Source organism: Bombina bombina, chromosome 3, assembly GCF_027579735.1.
Source record: "Bombina bombina isolate aBomBom1 chromosome 3, aBomBom1.pri, whole genome shotgun sequence".
Lineage (NCBI taxonomy): Eukaryota > Metazoa > Chordata > Amphibia > Anura > Bombinatoridae > Bombina > Bombina bombina.
In genome coordinates, this window is record NC_069501.1 from 297,704,213 (window position 1) to 297,729,482 (window position 25,270).

The 25,270-nt window shown below is 38.3% G+C and overlaps 1 protein-coding gene across 3 annotated transcripts in view; it reads right to left on the reverse strand.

Moving 5' to 3' along the window:
• Positions 1-25,270, reverse strand: part of PHEX (phosphate regulating endopeptidase X-linked) — a 564,226-nt gene that overhangs the window by 209,035 nt on the left and 329,921 nt on the right. For all 3 annotated transcript variants that reach the window (XM_053706372.1, XM_053706371.1, XM_053706373.1), the window contains one exon: positions 17,951-18,028. In XM_053706372.1, coding sequence (XP_053562347.1) covers positions 17,951-18,028 — 78 coding nt within the window. The remainder of the gene's footprint in view (positions 1-17,950; positions 18,029-25,270) is intronic.

The following is a 25,270-nucleotide window of genomic DNA, read 5'->3' on the forward strand; positions in this document are numbered from 1 at the left end:
GAGCCCACCGACACTATAATAAATATGTTAACCCCTAAACCGCCGCTCCCGGAGCCCACCGCAAGCTACTCTATACATATTAACCCCTAAACCGCCGCTCCCGGAGCCCACCGCCAACTACATTATACCTAGTAACCCCTATCCTGCCCCCCCTATACCGCCGCCCTCTATAATAAATTTATTAACCCCTATCCTGCCGATCCCGCACCTCGCTGCAACTAAATAAATAGTTTAACCCCTAAACCGCCGTTCCCGGACCCCCGCAACCTATATTAAATTTATTAACCCCTATCCTGCCCCCCTACACTGTCGCCACCTATAATAAATTTATTAACCCCTATCCTGCCCCCTTCTACACCGTCGCCACCTATAATAAATTTATTAACCCCTATCCTGCCCCCTTCTACACCGTCGCCACCTATAATAAATTTATTAACCCCTATCCTGCTACCTTCTACACCGTCGCCACCTATAATACATTTATTAACCCCTATCCTGCTCCCCACTACACCGCCGCCACTGTAATAAAATTATTAACCCCTAAACCTAAGTCTAACACTAACCCTAACACCCCCTAACTTAAATATTAATTAAATAAATCTAAATCATATTTCTATTATGAACTAAATGAATACTATTTAAAACTAAATACTTACCTATAAAATAAACCCTAATATAGCTAGAATATAAATAATAATTATATTCTAGCTATCTTAGGATTTATTTTTATTTTACAGGTACCTTTCAATTTATTTTAACTAGGTACAATAGCTATTAAATAGTTATTAACTATTTAATAGCTTACCTAGATAAAATAAAGAGAAATTTACCTGTAAAATAAAAACTAACCTAAGTTACAATTACACCTAACACTACACTATACTTTAATAAATTATTCCTATTTAAAACTAAATACTTACCTGTAAAATAAACCCTAATATAGCTACAATATAATTAATAATTACATTGTAGCTATCTTAGGATTTATATTTATTTTACAGGTAACTTTGCATTTATTTTAGCTAGTTAGAATAGTTATTAAATAGTTATTAACTATTTAATAACTACCTAGCTAAAAGAAATACAAAATTACCTGTAAAATAAATCCTAACCTAAGTTATAATTAAACCTAACACTACACTATCATTAAATAAATTAAATTAACTACCTACAAATAACTACAATTAAATACAATTACATAAACTAACTAAAGTACAAAAAATTAAAAAAATAAGTTACAAACATTTAAAAACATATTACAACAATTTTAAGCTACTTACACCTAATCTAAGCCCCCTAATAAAATAACAAACCCCCCCCCCAAAATAAAAAAATGCCCTAACCTATTCTACATTAAAAAAGTTCAAAGCTTTTTTACCTTACCAGCCCTTAAAAGGGCCTTTTGTGGGGGCATGCCCCAAAGAGTTCAGCTCTTTTGCCTGTAAAAGAAAAATACAACCCCCCCCCCAACATTAAAACCCACCACCCACATACCCCTAATCTAACCCAAACCCCCCTTAAAATAACCTAACACTAATCCCCTGAAGATCATCCTACCTTTAGTTGTCTTCACTCAGCCGAGCCACCGATGGAACTGAAGAGGACATCTGGACCGGCAGAAGTTATCCTCCAAGGGGCGCTGAAGAAATCTTCCATCCGATGAAGTGATCCTCCAAGCGGCGCTGAAGAAATCTTCCATCCGGGCGAGGTCATCTTCCAAGAGGCGCTGAAGAAGTCTTCTATCCGGGCGAGGTCATCTTCGAAGCCGGGTCTTGAATCTTCATCCCGCCGACACGGAACATCCTTCTTTCCCGACGAACTACCGACGAATGAAGGCTCCTTTAAGGGATGTCATCCAAGATGGCGTCCCTTCAATTCCTATTGGCTGATAGGATTCTATCAGCCAATCGGAATTAAGGTAGGAAAAATCTGATTGGCTGATGGAATCAGCCAATCAGATTCAAGTTCAATCCAATTGGCTGATCCAATCAGCCAATCAGATTGAGCTCGCATTCTATTGGCTGATCGGAACAGCCAATAGAATGCAAGCTCAATCTGATTGGCTGATTGGATCAGCCAATCGGATTGAACTTGAATCTGATTGGCTGATTCCATCAGCCAATCAGATTTTTCCTACCTTAATTCCGATTGGCTGATAGAATCCTATCAGCCAATCGGAATTGAAGGGACGCCATCTTGGATGACGTCCCTTAAAGGAGCCTTCATTCGTCGGTAGTTCGTCGGGAAAGAAGGATGTTCTGCGTCGGCGGGATGAAGATTCAAGACCCGGCTTCGAAGATGATCTCGCCCGGATAGAAGACTTCTTCAGCGCCTCTTGGAAGATGACCTCACCCGGATGGAAGATTTCTTCAGCGCCGCTTGGAGGATCACTTCATCGGATGGAAGATTTCTTCAGCGCCCCTTGGAGGATAACTTCTGCCGGTCCGGATGTCCTCTTCAGTTCCATCGGTGGCTCGGCTGAGTGAAGACAACTAAAGGTAGGATGATCTTCAGGGGATTAGTGTTAGGTTATTTTAAGGGGGGTTTGGGTTAGATTAGGGGTATGTGGATGGTGGGTTTTAATGTTGGGAGGGTTGTATTTTTCTTTTACAGGCAAAAGAGCTGAACTCTTTGGGGCATGCCCCCACAAAAGGCCATTTTAAGGGCTGGTAAGGTAAAAGAGCTTTGAACTTTTTAAATGTAGAATAGGGTAGGGCATTTTTTTATTTTGGGGGGGTTTGTTATTTTATTAGGGGGCTTAGATTTGGTGTAAGTAGCTTAAAATTGTTGTAATATGTTTTTAAATGTTTGTAACTTATTTTTTTTTATTTTTTGTAACTTAGCTTTTTTTATTTTTTGTACTTTAGTTAGTTTATGTAATTGTATTTAATTGTAGTTATTTGTAGGTAGTTTATTTAATTTATTTAATGATAGTGTAGTGTTAGGTTTAATTGTAACTTAGGTTAGGATTTATTTTACAGGTAATTTTGTATTTCTTTTAGCTAGGTAGTTATTAAATAGTTAATAACTATTTAATAACTATTCTAACTAGCTAAAATAAATACAAAGTTACCTGCAAAATAAATATAAATCCTAAGATAGCTACAATGTAATTATTAATTATATTGTAGCTATATTAGGGTTTATTTTACAGGTAAGTATTTAGTTTTAAATAGGAATAATTTATTAAAGTATAGTGTAGTGTTAGGTATAATTGTAACTTAGGTTAGTTTTTATTTTACAGGTAAATTTCTCTTTATTTTAGCTAGGTAAGCTATTAAATAGTTAATAACTATTTAATAGCTATTGTACCTAGTTAAAATAAATTGAAAGGTACCTGTAAAATAAAAATAAATCCTAAGATAGCTACAATATAATTATTATTTATATTGTAGCTATATTAGGGTTTATTTTATAGGTAAGTATTTAGTTTTAAATAGGATTAACTTAGTTAATAATAGAAATATTATTTAGATTTATTTAATTAATATTTAAGTTAGGAGGGTGTTAGGGCTAGTGTTAGACTTAGGTTTAGAGGTTAATAATTTTATTACAGTGGCGGCGGTGTAGTGGGGGGCAGGATAGGGGTTAATAAATTTATTATAGGTGGCGACGGTGTAGGGGGGGCAGGATAGGGGTTAATAAGTTTATTATAGGTGGCGACGGTGTAGGGGGGGCAGGATAGGGGTTAATAAATTTATTATAGGTGGCGACGGTGTAGGGGGGGGGCAGGATAGGGGTTAATAAGTTTATTATAGGTGGCGACGGTGTAGGGGGGCAGGATAGGGGTTAATAAATTTATTAAAGGTGGCGACGGTATAGGGGGGGGGGCAGGATAGGGGTTAATAAAGTTAATATAGTTTGCGGCGGGTTCAGGGAGCGGCGGTTTAGGGGTTAAACTATTTTTTTATTTGCGGCGAGGTGCGGGATCAGCAGGATAGGGGTTAATAACTTTATTATAGAGGGCGACGGTATAGGGGGGGCAGGATAGGGGTTACTAGGTATAATGTAGGTGGCAGCGGTGTCCGGGAGCGGCGGTTTAGGGGTTAATACATTTATTAGACTTGCGGCGGGGTCTAGGAGTGGCGGTTTAGGGGTTAATACATTTATAAGACTTGCGGCAGGGTCTAGGAGCGGCGGTTTAGGGGTTAGTAACTTTATTTAGTTGCGGGAGGCTCCGGGGGTGCCGGTATAGGGGGTAGAACAGTGTAGTTTAGTGTTGGTGCTTAGTGACAGGCTAGCAAGAAAGCTGTTAAACAGCCGAAGAGCAGCGAGATCGGATGAGTGATAACTTTCACAGTCCGCTGCTCATCGCCCCGCGGCTTTTTGACAGCTTTTTTTGATAACTTAGGCGTATTTTTTAAGGTCCGCGGCGGCGAAGGTAGGCGAGCTTAGGCGGGCGTATTGGGCCGGCGAAGGCAGGAAAGTTGACACGTTGATAACTACCCCCCAATGTGGTGCCTCCATCGTTCTTAAACATAGTAAAATTCACCAGAGCCTGCAACATTCTATACAGTAGTTGGTTAGAGAACACGTTCATCCCCAAATGTGAACAGCAAAGGAGATATTTTTAAGATTTTTATCCCTGGACTGTTCTAGATTTGCAAAACCTTGTAAAGTTTGCTAGCAACAGGACTTTAAAATTTAAATGTGTAAATATGTATTTTGCAATGCTTAATTGGTGATTTATACACTATGGGGTCAATTTATTAAGCAGCGGATGCTGCATCAACTCCCCATAATTTCTGGTTCGCCAGAAACGGAAGTTAAGAAGCAGCGGTCGGTCATAAGACCACTGCTTCTTAACTACTCCGCCACCCTCTAGGTGGCGGACTGAAATCATCCCGATCCGATATGATCAGGATGGTTGACGGCGGCTGCTAGTTGCTGATTGGCTGCGAGTGAGTAGGGGGAGGCATTGCACAAGCATTTCACCAGAAATGCTTGTGCAATGTTAAATGCCGACAGCGTTTGCTACAGCAAATCATGTCCGCACTACTTTTAGTCAATCTACCCCTATGAGTTTAATGCCCCATTCATTTTCTCTTATCAATATGACATACACCTGTGTATGTCCTTGCACAATGCAGTCCTTTCTAATATGGAAAATCATGCATTGCACAAAGGCAGTGGAAACTAACCGCTAGATTTAGAGTTCTGCGGCCAAAGGGGTGCGTTAGCTACACATGTTTTTTTTTCCCGCACCTTTTAAATACCGCTGGTATTTAGAGTTCACAGAAGGGCTGCATAAGGCTCCAAAAAGGGAGCGTAGAGCATATTTACCGCCACTGCAACTCTAAATCCCAGCGGTGCTTACGGACGCGGCCAGCTTCAAAAACGTGCTCGTGCACGATTCCCCCATAGGAAACAATGGGGCCATTTGAGCTGTAAAAAACCCTAACACCTGCAAAAAAGCAGCGTTCAGCTCCTAACGCAGCCCCATTGTTTCCTATGGGGAAACACTTCCTATGTCTGCACCTAACACCCTAACATGTACCCCGAGTCTACACACCCCTAGCCTTACACTTATTAACGCCTAATCTGCCGACCCCGCTATCGCTGACCCCTGCATATGCCGCTCCGTACACCGCCGCAACCTACGTTATCCCTATGTACCCCGAATCTGCTGCCCCTAACACCGCCGACCCCTATATTATATTTATTAACCCCTAATCTGCCGCCACCAACGTCGCCGCCACCTACCTACAATTATTAACCCCTAATCTGCCGACCGGACCTCACCGCTACTATAATAAAGTTATTAACCCCTAATCCTCCTCACTCCCGCCTCAATAACCCTATAATAAATAGTATTAACCCCTAATCTGCCCTCCCTAACATCACCGACACCTAAGTTCAAGTATTAACCCCTAATCTGCTGACCGGACCTCACCGCTACTCTATTAAATTTATTAACCCCTAAAGCTAAGTCTAACCCTAACACTAACACCCTCCTAAATTAAATATAATTTTTATCTAACAAAATAAATTAACTCTTATTAAATAAATTATTCCTATTTAAAGCTAAATACTTACCTGTAAAATAAACCCTAATATAGCTACAATATAAATTATAATTATATTGTAGCTATTTTAGGATTAATATTTATTTTACAGGCAACTTTGTAATTATTTTAACCAGGTACAATAGCTATTAAATAGTTAATAACTATTTAATAGCTACCTAGTTAAAATAATTACAAAATTACCTGTAAAATAAATCCTAACCTAACTTACAATTAAACCTAACACTACACTATCAATAAATTAATTAAATAAAATACCTACAATTAAATACAATTAAATAAACTAACTAAAGTACAAAAAATAAAAAAAGAATTAAGTTACAAAAAATAAAAAAATAATTTACAAACATTAGAAAAATATTACAACAATTTTAAGCTAATTACACCTACTCTAAGCCTCCTAATAAAATAACAAAGCCCCCCAAAATAAAAAAAATGCCCTACCCTATTCTAAAATACAAATAGAAAAGCTAGGCTCCGAAGTCTTCATCCAAGCCCAAGCGGGGGCTGAAGAGATCCATCATCTGGCTGAAGAGGTCCATCATCGGGCTGAAGAGATCCATCATCCGGCTGAAGAGGTCCATCATCGGGCTGAATTGATCCATCATCATCATTTAAAGGAACCGTCATTTGTGGGGAAGTCGTCAGCCAGGATGGATGTTCCGCGTCGTGATGGACCTCTTCAGCCGGATGATGGATCTCTTCAGCCCGATGATGGACCTCTTCAGCCGGATGATGGATCTCTTCAGCCGGATGATGGATCTCTTCAGCCCGATGATGGATCTCTTCAGCCCCCGCTTGGGCTTGGATGAAGACTTCGGAGCCTCATCTGGACAGATCGGTGATACCCGGCATGGTGAAGATAAGGTAGGGAGATCTTCAGGGGCTTAGTGTTAGGTTTATTTAAGGGGGGGTTTGGGTTAGATTAGGGGTATGTGGGTGGTGGGTTGTAATGTTGGGGGGTATTGTATGTTTTTTTTACAGGCAAAAGAGCACAATTCTTTGGGGCATGCCCCGCAAAAGGCCCTTTTAAGGGCTGGTAAGGTAAAAGAGCTTTTCTATTTGTATTTTAGAATAGGGTAGGGCATTTTTTTTTATTTTGGGGGGCTTTGTTATTTTATTAGGGGGCTTAGAGTAGGTGTAATTAGCTTAAAATTGTTGTAATATTTTTCTAATGTTTGTAAATTATTTTTTTATTTTTTGTAACTTAGTTCTTTTTTTATTTTTTGTACTTTAGTTAGTTTATTTAATTGTATTTAATTGTAGATATTTTATTTAATTAATTTATTGATAGTGTAGTGTTAGGTTTAATTGTAGATAATTGTAGGTAATTTATTTAATTAATTTATTGATAGTGTAGTGTTAGGTTTAATTGTAACTTAGGTTAGGATTTATTTTACAGGTAATTTTGTAATTATTTTAACTAGGTAGCTATTAAATAGTTATTAACTATTTAATAGCTATTGTACCTGGTTAAAATAAATACAAAGTTGCCTGTAAAATAAATATTAATCCTAAAATAGCTACTATATAATTATAATTTATATTGTAGCTATATTAGGGTTTATTTTACAGGTAAGTATTTAGCTTTAAATAGGAATAATTTATTTAATAAGAGTTAATTTATTTCGTTAGATAAAAATTATATTTAACTTAGGGGGGTGTTAGTGCTAGGGTTAGACTTAGCTTTAGGGGTTAATAAATTTAATAGAGTAGCGGTGAGGTCCGGTCAGCAGATTAGGGGTTAATACTTGAAGTTAGGTGTCGGTGATGTTATGGAGGGCAGATTAGGGGTTAATACTATTTATTATAGTGTTATTGAGGCGGGAGTGAGGCGGATTAGGGGTTAATAACTTTATTATAGTAGCGGGGAGGTCCGGTCAGCAGATTAGGGGTTAATAATTGTAGGTAGGTGGCGGCGACGTTGGTGGCGGCAGATTAGGGGTTAATAAATATAATATAGGGGTCAGCGGTGTTAGGGGCAGCAGATTAGGGGTACATAGGGATAACGTAGGTTGTGGCGGTGTGTGGTCGGCAGATTAGGGGTTAAAAAAATTTAATAGAGTGGCGGTGATGTGGGGGGGGCCTCGGTTTAGGGGTACATAGGTAGTTTATTTGTGTTAGTGTACTTTAGAGCACAGTAGTTAAGAGCTTTATGAACCGGCGTTAGCCCAGAAAGCTCTTAACTCCTGGCTTTTTGCTGCGGCTGGAGTCTTGTCATTAGATTTCTAACGCTCACTTCAGCCAAGACTCTAAATACCTGAGTTAGAAAGATCCCATTGAAAAGATAGGATACGCAATTGACCTAAGGGGATCTGCGGTATGGAAAAGTCGCGGCTGCAAAGTGAGCGTTAGACCCTTACCTACAAGACTCTAAATACCAGCGGGCGGCCAAAACCAGCGTTAGGAGCCCCTAATGCTGGTTTTGACGGCTAACGCAGAACTCTAAATCTAGGCGTAAGTTTGTTTACTAACAGAAATGATAAAGGAAAAGCATGCATTTGTGCTTTAGTAATAACTATCTTTAAGGTTTTGTAAAAAATCAATACTGCACGCTTACAGAATATCAAACAAGCAAAATGCTTTCCTACAGATACGGTATTTTATTCCTGTCATACGTTATGGCTTTTCTTAAGAACAAATTTTTGAATAACTCTGAAATATGTGAGATGCAAGAACATACATTTGGTACATTTCTGTCAAATTGAAATTTTCTTAGCATCTTCTCTTCCGAGGGCTGGTTGATTTCTGCAAAATGATTTAGCTTAAAAATTTCTCACTCATAAGCACATTGCAAGATATTTTAGCTAAACTCCAATAAATTACAAATAAATTACAGGGCTTCAGCATAAAGGCTGTTGTTTATCGTATATATCTGGCTGCAGAATTATGTAAATATCTTCTCTGTAATGATTCCTTTCTCTTGTGCATATTAAAAAATTGGCCTTTAAAAAAGTATTAAAACATACACTGCCCATGAACTTTTTAACGGACCATTACTATGTTTAAAGAAAAAAACCTCCCAAATAACCAGCTTTTATTAGGCCGCAGTGATTAATGTGCACAAAAACTCTCAAAGGTTCTTACTAAAAAATGATTTATTAATAGAACATATATTTAAAATGTATTGTTGGAAATACATCCTGCAATGGAAACAAACTTTTTTTTCTTATAAAAAACAAACTTCTTTTATGTAGAAATTAAAGAGACATGGAAAATTAGCAAACAGTTTTTATATATTAACCCCTTAGTGACCGAGGACGTGCAGGGTACGTCTGAAAAAAAAAGGCAGTTAACGCCTGACGACGTACCCTGCACGTCCTCGGCTAAAGTGAGTGCTGGAAGCGATCAAGATCGCTTCCAGGCACTATTACAGTACTGCAGGGATGCCTCGATGTCTGGGCATCCCTGCAGTGCTGTTACGGAGTGCCGGGACCGGAGCGATCACTCCCCCTTGAGTGATCACTTCCGGTTTTGCTCCACGTGGAGCCCGGCAGTGCAGCAGAGCATCGGAAGCGATCGGACACGCTACCGATGCTCTGCTAGTGTGCTAAGTGCCTCGGTGGGTCGAGGCACTTAGTTAGTAAATAAATTAAATAAAATTTTAATAAAAAAAAAAACGGTAATGAAATAAAAAGCCCCCACATATAGCCCCCCCCTCCCCCATGAGGCTTCCAAAATGGCGATGCCCGGTGCATCATGGGGCCTCTGGGGGTGTCCCTAGCCTGTCTCACCATAGGGGCAAGCTAGGGTCACCCAATCTGAGCCTTCTTAGAAAAAAAAAAAAATAATAATAAAATCTCCCATTTGTCTGATCAGGTCAATATTTGTAAATATTGACTCTGATCAGTGTGGATCTCCCTCCCTCTCCTCACTTGCTATTTTGTTGGAGAGAGAGAGAGACCTGTATTTCAGCAGAGAGAGATTTATTTCTTTTATTTGTTAAAAAATTTAAAATCCAAAGGCTCTTTTCAGAGCCATTAACCCCTAGCTTGCCAGTGATCACTATAAATCACTGGCAGTAGCACAGCTGCACTTTTTTTTTGCTGTCTGTGCATTTTTTTAGGGGTTAATTTTTGTTGTTGTATTTTTTTTTAAAAACCCAAAGGCTCCTTTCAGAGCCATTTAGCTAATTTAATTAAATTTAAAGACTATTTAACCCCTAGCTTGCCAGTGATCGCTATACATCACTGGCATTAGCATAGCTGTACTTTTTTGCTGTCTGTGCATTTTTTAGGGGTTAATTTTTGTTGTTGTAATTTTTTAAAAACCTAAACGCTCCTTTCAGAGCCATTTAGCTAATTTAATTTAATTTAAATAGTATTTAACCCCTAGCTTGCCAGTGATCGCTATAAATCACTGGCATTAGCATAGCTGTACTTTTTTGCTGTCTGTGCATTTTTTTAGGGGTTAATTTTTGTTGTTGTAATTTTTTAAAAACCCAAAGGCTCCTTTCAGAGCCATTTAGCTAATTTAATTTAAAGAGTATTTAACCCCTAGCTTGCCAGTGATCGCTATAAATCACTGGCATTAGCATAGCTGTACTTTTTTGCTGTCTGTGCATTTTTTTAGGGGTTAATTTTTGTTGTTGTAATTTTTTAAAAACCCAAAGGCTCCTTTCAGAGCCATTTAGCTAATTTAATTTAATTTAAAGAGTATTTAACCCCTAGCTTGCCAGTGATCGCTATAAATCACTGGCATTAGCATAGCTGTACTTTTTTTTTAAAAAAACCCAAAGGCCATTTAGTTAATTTAATTTAATTTAAAGAGTATTTAACCCCTAGCTTGCCAGTGATCGCTATAAATCACTGGCATTAGCATAGCTGTACTTTTTTGCTGTCTGTGCATTTTTTTAGGGGTTAATTTTTGTTGTTGTAATTTTTTAAAAACCCAAAGGCTCCTTTCAGAGCCATTTAGCTAATTTAATTTAATTTAAAGAGTATTTAACCCCTAGCTTGCCAGTGATCGCTATAAATCACTGGCATTAGCATAGCTGTACTTTTTTTTAAAAAACCCCAAAGGCCATTTAGTTAATTAATTAATTTTGGTTTTCTGTGACAGATACAAAAATGTCACAGAAAAGATATAGTGCTGAGGAGGCGTATGCCATCCTTGCGTCAGAGTCAGATGCCTCTATGTCTGACTCAGACCCCAATTTTGACCCTGCCATATGCTCAGATACATCATTAGATGCAGTCTCAACTGATAGTGATGTATCTGTGGCTGCTAGCCCCCCTGCCAGCCCCCCTGCTAGCCCCCCTGCCAGCCCCCCTGCTAGAAGGAGGCGTGTTGCTGCCATTGCCGCTGAAGAGTGGGTAACGCCTCATCTCCAGAGGCCAGATATCCCACCCTTCACAGCAAATGCTGGCATAAATATAGATGTGGCAGGTTTTAGCCCCCAACAGTTTCTGGAGGTGTTTCTGGGTGATGATGTATTGGGGAACATTGTCGCCCAAACTAATTTATATGCCCATCAGTACCGTGCTGCAAAGCCTGAAACATATTTGGCAAAGCAGCAATGGGCCCCCATCAATGTGCCAGAATTTAAAAAATTCTGGGCATTGACTATGCTGATGGGCATCATAAAGAAACCCTCCGTTCGCTCCTACTGGAGCAGTAGCCCCATCTGCTCTACCCCCATTTTCTCCCAGAGTATGTCGAGGCAGAGATATGAAATGATTCTTCATTTCATGCACTTCAGCGACAACAGCCTGTGCCCCCCTAGGGAGCATCCCCAATTTGACAGGCTGTATAAAATCCGCCCCCTGATTACCCACTTTTCTGCCAGGTTTGCAGAGGCTTATACACCTGGAAGGAATATATGCGTTGATGAATCCCTGATGAAGTATAAGGGAAGGCTGGGATTCAAGCAGTATATTCCTTCCAAGCGCTCCAGGTATGGGGTAAAGGTGTATAAGCTCTGTGAGAGCGAGACTGGGTATACTCAGGCCTTCCGGGTGTATGAGGGAAAGGATAGCCACCTTGACCCTCCAGGTTGCCCAGAACATATGGGAACCACTGGCAAGATTGTCTGAGACCTGATATTACCCCTAATGAACAAAGGGTATCACTTGTACTTAGACAATTATTATACAAGTGTCCTTTTGTTCAAGCTACTGTATTGCTTTGATACAGTAGCTTGCGGTACTATTAAAAAGAACCGCAAAGGTTTCCCAGGACAACTTGTACGCACCCGGCTACGAAGGGGGGAGACCTCAGCTCTGCGCCAAGAGGAGCTGTTGGCACTTAAGTACAGAGACAAGAAGGATGTATACCTTCTTACCACCATCCACACAGAGAGGACGGTGGCGGTCTCTGTACGTGGCAGAGCTGAGATCATAAGGAAGCCAGTGTGCATCAAGTCTTATAACCGACATATGGGTGGGGTTGATCTGGCAGATCAGCTGCTGCAGCCCTACCTAATTATGCGGAAGACAAGGGCCTGGTACAAAAAGGTTGCAATTTACCTAATGCAGATTGCAACCCACAACGCTTTTTTGTTGTTCAAAAAAGCAAACCCCGGAATGAAACAGACTTTTTTACAATTTCAGCTCCGGGCGGTGATGGGAGAGAGCAGAGTTGGGGCTACTCATTTTATTTTTAAAATCCCCCCTACTGCCGCAAAGCAGAGACCACAAAAAAAATGCAGAGTCTGTACCAAGAGGGGGCAGAGAAGGGACACTGTATATCACTGTCCTGATTGCCCTGGACAGCCTGGACTCTGCATTGGGGACTGCTTCAAGCGGTACCATACAATGGTCAATTTTTAAAAAATAAATACATTTGCTGTTATTTTTTTTTTGTTATGTTTACTGTTAAATTTTTTGTTGTTATTTTTTTACTTTTAATGTGCCAGATTTTTACATTTCACTAATATATTTTTTTTTCTAAAATGGGGCTGTTCTTTTTTTTTTTTATACAAAAACCCCTGTCAAACCTATGCATGGGGGACATAGGTGTTCTCAAGGTGCCTTGCAGAAAACAACCTGTAGTATTTTTTTTGCACTAACTTACAACAGTCTCTCCTAAATCATAGTCAAAAAGCAATGTGTGTGTAAAAATGAAAATTGAAAAAATGCCACCATACACTTTCTCCAATTTTTTTAGCTAAAACAGTTACTTCAAATGCATCAAAGCACACCATATACAATACCTTGGGGTGTCAACATTTCAAAAATATGCACATTCATGGCAATAAATAAAAGTGGGGTTTACAATAGGCCCCAAACTAAAGATAGGCCTATCAGAAGAAATACTCTCACTTAATAACTAAAATCACAAGTCATAAAATTGTAACATAACCTTCCCAAAATCCTGGCAAACCTATGCATGGGGGGCATAGGTGTACTCAGGGTGCCTAGCAGAAAACAACCTGAAGTATTTTTTTGCACTAACTTACAACAGTCTCTCCTAAATCATAGTCAAAAAGCAATGTGTGTGTAAAAATGAAAATTGAAAAAATGCCACCATACACTTTCTCCAATTTTTTTTAGCTAAAACAGTTACATCAAATGCATCAAAGCACACCATATACAATACCTTGGGGTGTCAACATTTCAAAAATATGCACATTCATGGAAACAAATAAATTGGGGTATGTTAAAATACCCCCAAAAAGACAATAGGCAAAGAAAATATGTTAAATGTGAAAAAAAAATCACAAACACATGTTGGACATTTGGCATTACACCCCCCGAACAAGCCAAGAAACTTATGCATAGGTGGTATCACTGTACTCAGGAGATGTTGGTGAACACATATTGGGGTCTTCTTTGGCAGTAACACATAACAGGAGCTGAGAATTCATGTCTAAAGTACAATGTGTGTGAAAAATAACACACAAAAAATGACTGCCTAATAGTTTGACAAAGAATTAGTGCATGGAAAGTGTTAAAATACCAGCATTTGAAATACCCTAGGGTGTCTACTTTTCAAAAATATATGGTTTGATGGGGGTAAATTACATTGGCCGGCTTCAGAAATGTCCTACATAGGACATGGGTGCATGGGATGTGAAAATTCCAAGTTGAAAAACTGGAATGCGCCCCCTAAAAATAAGGCCTTTTAGCCCCCAGAGAACCCAACACACCTATACATGGGTGGTATCACTGTACTCAGGAGATGTTGTTGAATACATATTGAGGTTTTTTTTGGCAGTAACACATAACAGGGACTGAGAATATATGCCTAAAGTACAACGTGTGTGAAAAATAACACAAAAAAATGACTACCCAAAAGTTTGACAAAGACTAGTGGTTGAAATAGTGCATGGAAAGTGTTAAAATACCAGCATTTGAAATACCCTAGGGTGTCTACTTTTCAAAAATATATGGTTTGATGGGGGTAATTTACATTGGCTGGCTTCAGAAATGTCCCAAATAGGACATGGGTGCATGATGACAGATGTGAAAATTCCAAGTTGAAAAACTGGAATGCGCCCCCTAAAATTAAGGCCCTTTAGCCCCCAGAGAACCCGACACACCTATACATGGGGGGTATCACTGTACTCAGGAGATGTTGTTGAATACATATTGAGGTTTTTTTTGGCAGTAACACATAACAGGGACTGAGAATATATGCCTAAAGTACAATGTGTGTGAAAAATAATGCAAAAAAATGACTACCTAAAAGTTTGACAAAGACTAGTGGTTGAATTAGTGCATGGAAAGTGTTAAAATACCAGCATTTGAAATACCCTAGGGTGTCTACTTTTCAAAAATATATGGTTTGATGGGGGTAATTTACATTGGCCGGCTTCAGAAATGTCCCAAATAGGACATGGGTGCATGATGACAGATGTGAAAATTCCAAGTTGAAAAACTGGAATGCGCCCCCTAAAATTAAGGCCTTTTAGCCCCCAGAGAACCCAACACACCTATACATGGGGGGTATCACTGTACTCAGGAGATGTTGTTGAATACATATTGAGGGTTTTTTTGGCAGTAACACATAACAGGGACTGAGAATATATGCCTAAAGTACAATGTGTGTGAAAAATAATGCAAAAAAATGACTACCTAAAAGTTTGACAAACACTAGTGGTTGAATTAGTGCATGGAAAGTGTTAAAATACCAGCATTTGAAATACCCTAGGGTGTCTACTTTTCAAAAATATATGGTTTGATGGGGGTAATTTACATTGGCCGGCTTCAGAAATGTCCCAAATAGGACATGGGTGCATGATGACAGATGTGAAAATTCCAAGTTGAAAAACTGGAATGCGCCCCCTAAAATTAAGGCCTTTTAGCCCCCAGAGAACCCGACACACCTATACATGGGGGGTATCACTGTACTCAGGAGATGTTGTTGAATACATATTGAGGTTTTTTTTGGCAGTAACACATAACAGGGACTGAGAATATATGCCTAAAGTACAATGTGTGTGAAAAATAATGCAAAAAAATGACTACCTAAAAGTTTGACAAAGACTAGTGGTTGAATTAGTGCATGGAAAGTGTTAAAATACCAGCATTTGAAATACCCTAGGGTGTCTACTTTTCAAAAATATATAGTTTGATGGGGGTAATTTACATTGGCCGGCTTCAGAAATGTCCCAAATAGGACATGGGTGCATGATGAAAGATGTGAAAATTCCAAGTTGAAAAACTGGAATGCGCCCCCTAAAATTAAGGCCTTTTAGCCCCCAGAGAACCCGACACACCTATACATGGGGGGTATCACTGTACTCAGGAGATGTTGTTGAATACATATTGAGGGTTTTTTTTGGCAGTAACACATAACAGGGACTGAGAATATATGCCTAAAGTACAATGTGTGTGAAAAATAATGCAAAAAAATGACTACCTAAAAGTTTGACAAAGACTAGTGGTTGAATTAGTGCATGGAAAGTGTTAAAATACCAGCATTTGAAATACCCTAGGGTGTCTACTTTTCAAAAATATATAGTTTGATGGGGGTAATTTACATTGGCCGGCTTCAGAAATGTCCCAAATAGGACATGGGTGCATGATGAAAGATGTGAAAATTCCAAGTTGAAAAACTGGAATGCGCCCCCTAAAATTAAGGCCTTTTAGCCCCCAGAGAACCCGACACACCTATACATGGGGGGTATCACTGTACTCAGGAGATGTTGTTGAATACATATTGAGGGTTTTTTTGGCAGTAACACATAACAGGGACTGAGAATATATGCCTAAAGTACAATGTGTGTGAAAAATAATGCAAAAAAATGACTACCTAAAAGTTTGACAAACACTAGTGGTTGAATTAGTGCATGGAAAGTGTTAAAATACCAGCATTTGAAATACCCTAGGGTGTCTACTTTTCAAAAATATATGGTTTGATGGGGGTAATTTACATTGGCCGGCTTCAGAAATGTCCCAAATAGGACATGGGTGCATGATGACAGATGTGAAAATTCCAAGTTGAAAAACTGGAATGCGCCCCCTAAAATTAAGGCCTTTTAGCCCCCAGAGAACCCGACACACCTATACATGGGGGGTATCACTGTACTCAGAAGTTGTTGTTGAACACATATTGAGGTGTTTTTGGTCAGTAACATATAACAGGAACTGAGAATCCATGCCTAAAGTACAATGCGTGTGAAAAATAACACACCAAAATGACTACCCAAAAGTTTGACAAAGACTGGTGGTTGAATTAGTGCATGCAAAGTGTTAAAATACCAACATTTGAAATACCCTAGGGTGTCTACTTTTTAAAAATATATGGTTTGATGGGGGTAATTTGCATTGTCCGGCTTCAGAAATGTCCCAAATAGGACATGGGTGCATGACGACAGATGTGAAAATTCCAAATTAAAAAACTGGAATGCGCCCCCTAAAAATAAGGCCTTTTAGCCCCCAGAGAACCCAACAGACCTATACATGGGTGGTATCACTGTACTCAGGAGATGCTGCTGAAGACATATTGGTGTGTTATTTGGCAGTAACCCTTAACGTTCTCAGTAAATGTATTCTTGAATTGCTATTTTGTCAAAAAATCACCACTTTTTTTTTTTTTCAAACTTTGGCATAGATTGGTGGTAAAATAGTTGCATGGAAAGAGTCAAAATACCCCATGTTTAATACCTTAGGTTGTGTTCTTTTAAAAAATATATATATGTGAAGCGTTAATCAGGGATTCCTGACAGATATCAGTGTTCCAATGTAACTATCGCTAATTTTTTTAAAAAAAATTTGGAAATAGTAAAGTGCTACTTGTACTTATTGCCCTATAACTTGCAAAAAAAGCAAAGAACATGTAAACATTGAGTATTTCTAAACTCAGGACAAAATTTAGAAACTATTTAGCATGGGAGTTTTTTGGTAGTTGTTGAAGTGTAGGAGATTTTGAGGGTCAAAGTTAGAAAAAGTGTGTTTTTTTCAATTTTTTCCTCATATTTTATAAAAAATTTTATAGTAAATTATAAGATATGATGAAAATAATGGTATCTTTAGAAAGTCCATTTAATGGCGAGAAAAACGGTATATAATATGTGTGGGTACAGTAAATGAGTAAGAGGAAAATTACAGCTAAACACAAACACCGCAGAAATGTAAAAATAGCCTTGGTCCCAAACGGACATAAAATGGAAAAGTGTTGCGGTCATTAAGGGGTTAAAACCCTTTGCATTCAAATACATGACCATATACCATATACCTTTGAACCCTATATGAATAATTAATATCAGATAGTGTTTATTTGAGTGTAACAGTATATTTTAAGATATTTATTTTGTGTTTGTTGCAACTTTTTTTTAGTCCTAACCCTTTATGGGGTGCCTTCAGTTACGCTAACCAGATGTGTGTTAAATTCGACTGTGTGTAAGCCCTGCACAAATTAACAAGCCCTTAGAATTCTAATATTGCACACTACTGTTAGCACACCACTTGTAATCTAGCCTATTGTATCTTAATCTATTGATCATACTGACTTTATTATAAAAAAATATAACTACTCACCGATTTGATGTCTTCATTTATGTAGGTTTCATTTAATAGAAACTCAGGGTATCCCACCTTTGCCATGACAGCATTTGCCTAGAAAGAAAATGTGTTCTATTATCACCTACATACTTCCTTTAGTTCAACATATACACAGTTAATAATCGCAAATGTGTTAAGCACACTATAGATATAAAACTACATCTGGTTGATATATACAGCAAATAATAATGCAGCAAAATGATTCAATATGATATCATACTACACGTGAGCCCCAATTTTTTTTTGGAGGGGGACAATCCTTCCTATTGTGTCTACTTGGTAGGATCAAGTCTCTTTTACAGTGCAATTTAAAAAAATCAATTTCCTATCCATTATGATTATTTCTCCATGTGCTTTTTGTGGGACGGATATACTTCATTACTGTTGTAACATGAACTACAACTCCCTCCTGCATAGCCACAAACTCTACAAACTACTCAGATACTAAGTTAGAATGTATTGTATATTATTTCTGTAGGTGTTGTTGCTCTTATTTTTGAGGATTGAAGAATTGTGCAGAATAAAAGGACTCTTAAATCCATCTTACCTCATTTTTTCATATATGGTATTTTGTTTGTGCACCGTGTGTAAAAATCTAACACTATTTGTATTCACATATTTGTTGGGAAAAATTATATATATAAATATAGATATATTGCAATAAACAGAATAACAGCACTGTTAGTGCACAGCACCACAGAATCAGCCTCAGATAATGGAATGATGTTCATGGTTGGGAGACAAGGCATAATGCACGTAGAGCTGCCCCTCCTTTGTCTCCATTTAGTGACATCACTACTAGGCCATAGCCATCAACTGAATGATTGTAGGTAGTAGCCTCAGTAGAGTTTACTTCTCCCAATAAGTGACAGTTCGACTTCTTTGATATAAAGACGAATATAATTCATACCAATTTACTCATAAAATATAATTTTCATTTAAATTTTATTTTAATTTAATTTTATCAATTTAGTTCTACAATTACAATATAAAGAGAATATAAAAGAAAAATTTATATATTAGGGTATATTTATCAAGTGTCGGGCGGAAATGATCCGCTGTAGCAGATCATGTCCTCCCGACATCAATAAATGCCGGTAGCATATGCTGTCAGCAATTAACATTGCACAAGCATTTCTGATTAAATGCTTGTGCAATTACGCACCCCTGCACATTCGTGGCCAATCAGCCGCAAGCAGGGCATCTCAGAGGTGGCGGATGAGTTAAGGAACTTTTGTTTCCGGCGAGACTGAAGGCTCGTGCGGAAGCAGCTGCATCCGCAACATAATAAATCTACCCCATACTGAAAATTATAATATGTATAAATGTCTGTGGATGTTATCAGAAAGTCCCTAAGGCATAAGCAGCACAAATACAATATATTGAAATTGGAAAAGAACAGGAGATAACAAATGTATTGATAAAATACAGAAATATAGAAAATATAAAAAATTTCATCTCCAAGATATATCTGGAGCAACCAGAATAATCACAATAAATAGTGATGGGAAAGTAACTTTAGAAAATGAAGTCTTATAGAATGGAACATTACATCTGAATATGTAGCAAATTATCAACTTCATAATAGATTTTCAATTGTTCCATTAACTGATAATGTAATTTTTCTGGAGTAAATGTGGAGGGCACTTGTAAAAGCCATTCTGTGATGGAAGGAATTATGGGTGTTTTACAGTATCTAGGTATAACCTGTTTGGCACTATTTAAAAATATTAAGACGCAATTATAATATTTAGAGAGTTTACGGATATGCTTATGGAGAAGAGCTATGAAAGGTCAAAATGAATGTTCACAGATAATAGGGACACTTTTAATATTTCTTTCTTGAGAATGGAGCTCACAAAGGCAAAAGTGTTTAGACCTAACAAATGTCATAATATGGCCCTGATGCCCAAATTTCGCAGATCTTCTATGGCAAAGAGCATTTGTGATAACATATTATGGTATTGATTTTATTACCCTTACAGTGTTTTGAAAGATGTCTTGAATTTCTCTATACATATAAAGGAATCTACATATAAAGCATGTCCTTACCCAGAATCCCTATTTGCAGTTGGAAATATTGTTTGCTGAGGCCATTTGAGAGAAAAAATGAGATAAACAGGTTTACCTAGTCAAGTGAATGTGTTCTTAAACACGTTATTGTGATTTCCATTTTTATGTCCTTACCCAGAATCCCCAGCTGCAATAGTAAAGTGCAGCGGAAGTAAACAAATAATAGGCCACTAAATTTCTCTGGCTATGCAAATGTGCTTCAATATGGATTACTTTGCACAACTACAACTTATTTTTATTTTTATATTTTTTTTACTCACTACATGCTTCTTTGTATTTAGAGGGACATGAAACCCAATATGTATATGTGGGGGTATGGGACATATAAAGAAGTTGCATGAGCTAAGAATCTGATCTATGAACTGATGCAGGCATAGTGATGACATAGTGGCTGTAAGGGCTTAGAGTCTGATGGTATATTTGTCTGAGAGGGAGGCTGCAGGGTCACAATCTGGTCTGATTTGGGTATGGGGCTGACAGTAGGTTTGCATGGCGAGGATAAAATCTGTGGTCTGATTTGGATATGGGCCTATAGGGCCTTTATCTGCTCTTACCTCTGGTTTGGGAATGAGGATGATGATGGGTTGCATGAACCGGGTTCTAATCGTAGGTGGGTATTTCTTAAATATCTGTTCATTTTTCATTTTCCAGAAAATGAGATTGGCACTCTATAGCACTTCACAGTATTCCTTTGATACAGCACTTATGGAAGGGTGCCTATCCCTGCTAAGTCTGCTATGGGAAGCTTGGGATAACCAATACCCCCCCCCCCTTATATCCAATCCCTTGATAAAAAAAAATATATTAAAAAGTACACTTGAAAATGTCTATTAAAGTGAAGGGAAAGTTAATCAGTCTGCTACGAAAAAATCAATATAGCATTCAAAATTAATAGTATGTTCATTCATCATTTCTTATATTTTTGTATTGTACCTTTGTTATCTTGTTTAATGTGCTGCGATTTTGCTTTGAACAAAACAACCCTTTTTTTTTTTTTTCCTCTAAACAACGATCACGTTGTTTATACAGCCAATTGATTTTCTGGCCGTTAGGCGGCCGTCAATTGACGTCAGAAGGTGATGCTTAATGGTGCGCATGCGCGACTATTTTTAATTCCTCCTTGAAAGCGAGCGCGTCCCCGTGTTGCGTATGCGCATTAAGCGTTTCAAATATAGTATTGAATGAGTCTCGCAACTCATTCAATACTATGTTGCAGATTTTGGAGGCATGCACTTTTGCGAGAGATAACTTTTGTGCGCATGCGCGGTTAAAAGAGGATCGATGGGCACGAGCGTAGTTCTGACGTATAGAGTGGGTGGGACTGCTCTATACATCTATGTATAGCAAACACAGAAATGCTGGCTGGGAGGAGATTAGGATAGCAAGGAATAGTAACATAAAGGTTGGTAAATATGGTCAAATTAAAGTTTATTAAAAAAATAAACATAGCGACTACGTTGTACATTAGAAAAGCAACATACAGATAAATTTGTATGTGAAAAACTTTACCTTCACTTTAATGATCAATAATTTATTCAATAATCCATGTTCTGCCTTAGCTAAGCACTTCATTGAAGGACATCAGCAAAATGTTAAAACATTTAAGTGGAATGCAAAATAAATAATAAACCAATTAGAGGAGGAGATAGATTGAGCCTTTTGAGAAAACAAGAGGTGTATTGGATATTTAAATTGCAGACACAAGTACTAAAAGGATACAATTCTGAGTGCTAATTTTTGGGCTTAGAAACCTAAAATAATTACATATTGGACAATACTATAAAATGATATACATAATTTCTGTGTTTTTTCTGAAGGAATAACGATATTGAATTAAATGTGTACGTGATGTATGCTAATTGTAACTATGATGTGTATTAATCTTTGTAACACATGTATATGAGTTTGTATAGAATAGTTACATCTATTCTATGTCATATGTACTTAGAATATATAAATAATAATGTACAGTGAATATATTGATTATAGTTTATCAGTAGCTAGCAGTGTTTGGAATGTAAAGAGTTAAAATTACGGTGGGCATATAGTCATGATGATGAGGGGTTTATAAAACGCCCAAGGTGAGCGTAAGTAAAATATGGTCTATGATTACGGTGCACTAGCAAGCTGAAATGCGTCAGTCCGCTGTATGTACTCACTTATTTTATTATGAATGCAATCAAACACTTTGAATTTTAAGTTGATGCCTGGTTAACTTCTTTTTCCACTACTCTACTTTGAACGAGCAAGGAGGAGCTTGTTACTTACAGCTGGGAATCTGTTGTGAAGTACAAGGACAGGATCGAGGCTGGAACACACTCCCGGGCTATGAAACCACCAATGTGGCGTATTGCTCTATATGTTTACACGTATGTGATCCCCAGCATTGTATCTCTGATAAGACGGATTGCCATTTATTTTGAGTGTCTAAAAGAACCAACAAGCGGATTGAGGATCCGTATTCCGTATTGAACCAGGCAGGTCACGAGAGGGGTTACTGACAGGTACGGATGGCATAGTAAGTCAAGCGGGATAAGATCCGCATTTATATCTTTACACTACGCTGTGTTGTGCTTTGATTATCGTTTGGACTTTATAACAGCCTGTTTAAGTTCCGTTTTTTGTCCTGGGTTTGTCTGCTCAAATATTTGAGTATGGGTATGGAGACTTAAAGAAACATAGGCCTAGATTTGGAGTTCGGCGGTAGCCGTCAAAACCAGCGTTAGAGGCTCCTAACGCTGGTTTTGGCCGCCCGCTGGTATTTGGAGTCAGTGATTAAAGGGTCTAACGCTCACTTTTCAGCCTCGACTTTTCCATACCGCAGATCCCCCTACGCCATTTGCGTATCCTATCTTTTCAATGGGATCTTTCTAACGCCGGTATTTAGAGTCGTTTCTGAAGTGAGCTAATAGAATGCAAGCTCAATCTGATTGGCTGATTGGATCAGCCAATCGGATTGAACTTGATTCTGATTGGCTGATTCCATCAGCCAATCAGAAAATTCCTACCTTAATTCCGATTGGCTGATAGAATCCTATCAGCCAATCGGAATTCGAGGGACGCCATCTTGGATGACGTCCCTTAAAGGAACCGTCATTAGTCGGGAGACAACGGAAGAAGAGGATGGATCCGCGTCGCCTGCTTCAAGATGGACCCGCTCCGCACCGGATGGAAGAAGATCGAAGATGCCGCTTGGAGAAGATGTTTGCCGGTCCGGATGTCCTCTTCTTGCCGGATAGGAGGAAGACTTTGGAGCCTCTTCTGGACCTCTTCAGCACCGGATGATGGATCGCCAACCCCCGCTTGGGTTGGATGAAGATGTTGGAGCCAGGACGGATCGGTGAACCTGGTATGGTGAAGACAAGGTAGGAAGATCTTCAGGGGCTTAGTGTTAGGTTTATTTAAGGGGGGTTTGGGTTAGATTAGGGGTATGTGGGTGGTGGGTTTTAATGTTGGGGGGGGGTATTGTATTTATTCTTTTACAGGCAAAAGAGCTGAAATTCTTGGGGCATGCCCCGCAAAGGGCCCTGTTCAGGGCTGGTAAGGTAAAAGAGCTTGTAACTTTTTTAATTTAGAATAGGGTAGGGAATTTTTTATTTTGGGGGGCTTTGTTATTTTATTAGGGGGCTTAGAGTAGGTGTAATTAGTTTAAAATTGTTGTAATATTTTTCTTATGTTTGTAAATATTTTTTTATTTTTTGTAACTTAGTTCTTTTTTATTTTTTGTACTTTAGCTAGTTTATTTAATTGTATTTATTTGTAGCAATTGTGTTTAATTAATTTATTGATAGTGTAGTGTTAGGTTAATTGTAGGTAATTGTAGGTAGTTTATTTAATTATTTTATTGATAGGGTAGTGTTAGGTTTAATTATATCTTAGGTTAGGATTTATTTTACAGGTAAATTTGTTATTATTTTAACTAGGTAACTATTAAATAGTTCTTAACTATTTAATAGCTATTGTACCTAGTTAAAATAATTACAAAGTTGCCTGTAAAATAAATATTAATCCTAAAATAGCTACAATGTAATTATAATTTATATTGTAGCTATATTAGGATTTATTTTACAGGTAAGTATTTAGCTTTAAATAGGAATCATTTATTTAATAAGAGTTAATTAATTTCGTTAGATGTAAATTATATTTAAGTTATGGGGGTGTTAGTGTTAGGGTTAGACTTAGCGTTAGGGGTTAATACATTTATTAGAATAGCGGTGAGCTCCGCTCGGAAGATTAGGGGTTAATAATTGAAGTTAGGTGTCGGCGATGTTAGGGAGGGCAGATTAGGGGTTAATACTATTTATGATAGGGTTAGTGAGGCGGATTAGGGGTTAATAACTTTATTATAGTAGCGCTCAGGTCCGCTCGGCAGATTAGGGGTTAATAAGTGTAGGCAGGTGTCGGCGACGTTGAGGGGGGCAGATTAGGGGTTAATAAATATAATATAGGGGTCGGCGATGTTAGGGCAGCAGATTAGGGGTACATAGGGATAACGTAGGTTGCGGCGGTTTACTGAGCGGCAGATTAGGGGTTAAAAAAAATATGCAGGTGTCAGCGATAGCGCGGGCAGCAGATTAGGGGTTAATAAGTGTAAGGTTAGGGGTGTTTAGACTCGGGGGACATGTTAGAGTGTTAGGTGCAGACGTAGGAAGGGTTTCCCCATAGGAAACAATGGGGCTGCGTTAGGAGCTGAACGCTGCTTTTTTGCAGGTGTTAGGTTTTTTTTCAGCTCAAACAGCCCCACTGTTTCCTATGGGGGAATCGTGCACGAGCACGTTTTTGAGGCTGGCCGCGTCCGTAAGCACCGCTGGTATCGAGAGTTGCATTTGCGGTAAAAATGCTCTACGCTCCTTTTTTGGAGCCTAACGCAGCATTTGTTTGAACTCTCGATACCAGAGTTAATTTTATGGTGCGGCCAGAAAAAAGCCCGTGGAGCGTTAACAGCCCTTTTACCGCCAAACTCCAAATCTAGGCCTTTGTTTGCTGACTACAATAATTTGTTCTATCCAGTTAATTTTCAACTATTGAGCTTCTATCTGCATTTCAAAACATCTTCAGAAAAGCTGATGCTGCCAAATTGATTATTCCATTAGTTTCACCCCACTTAGGGATTTCAACTATCTTAGCATATAGGGGTCTATTTATGATAGTGCGGACAGACATGATACAATGTAGTGTATCATGTCCGCCGCACATCGATAAATGCCGACAGCATATGCTGTC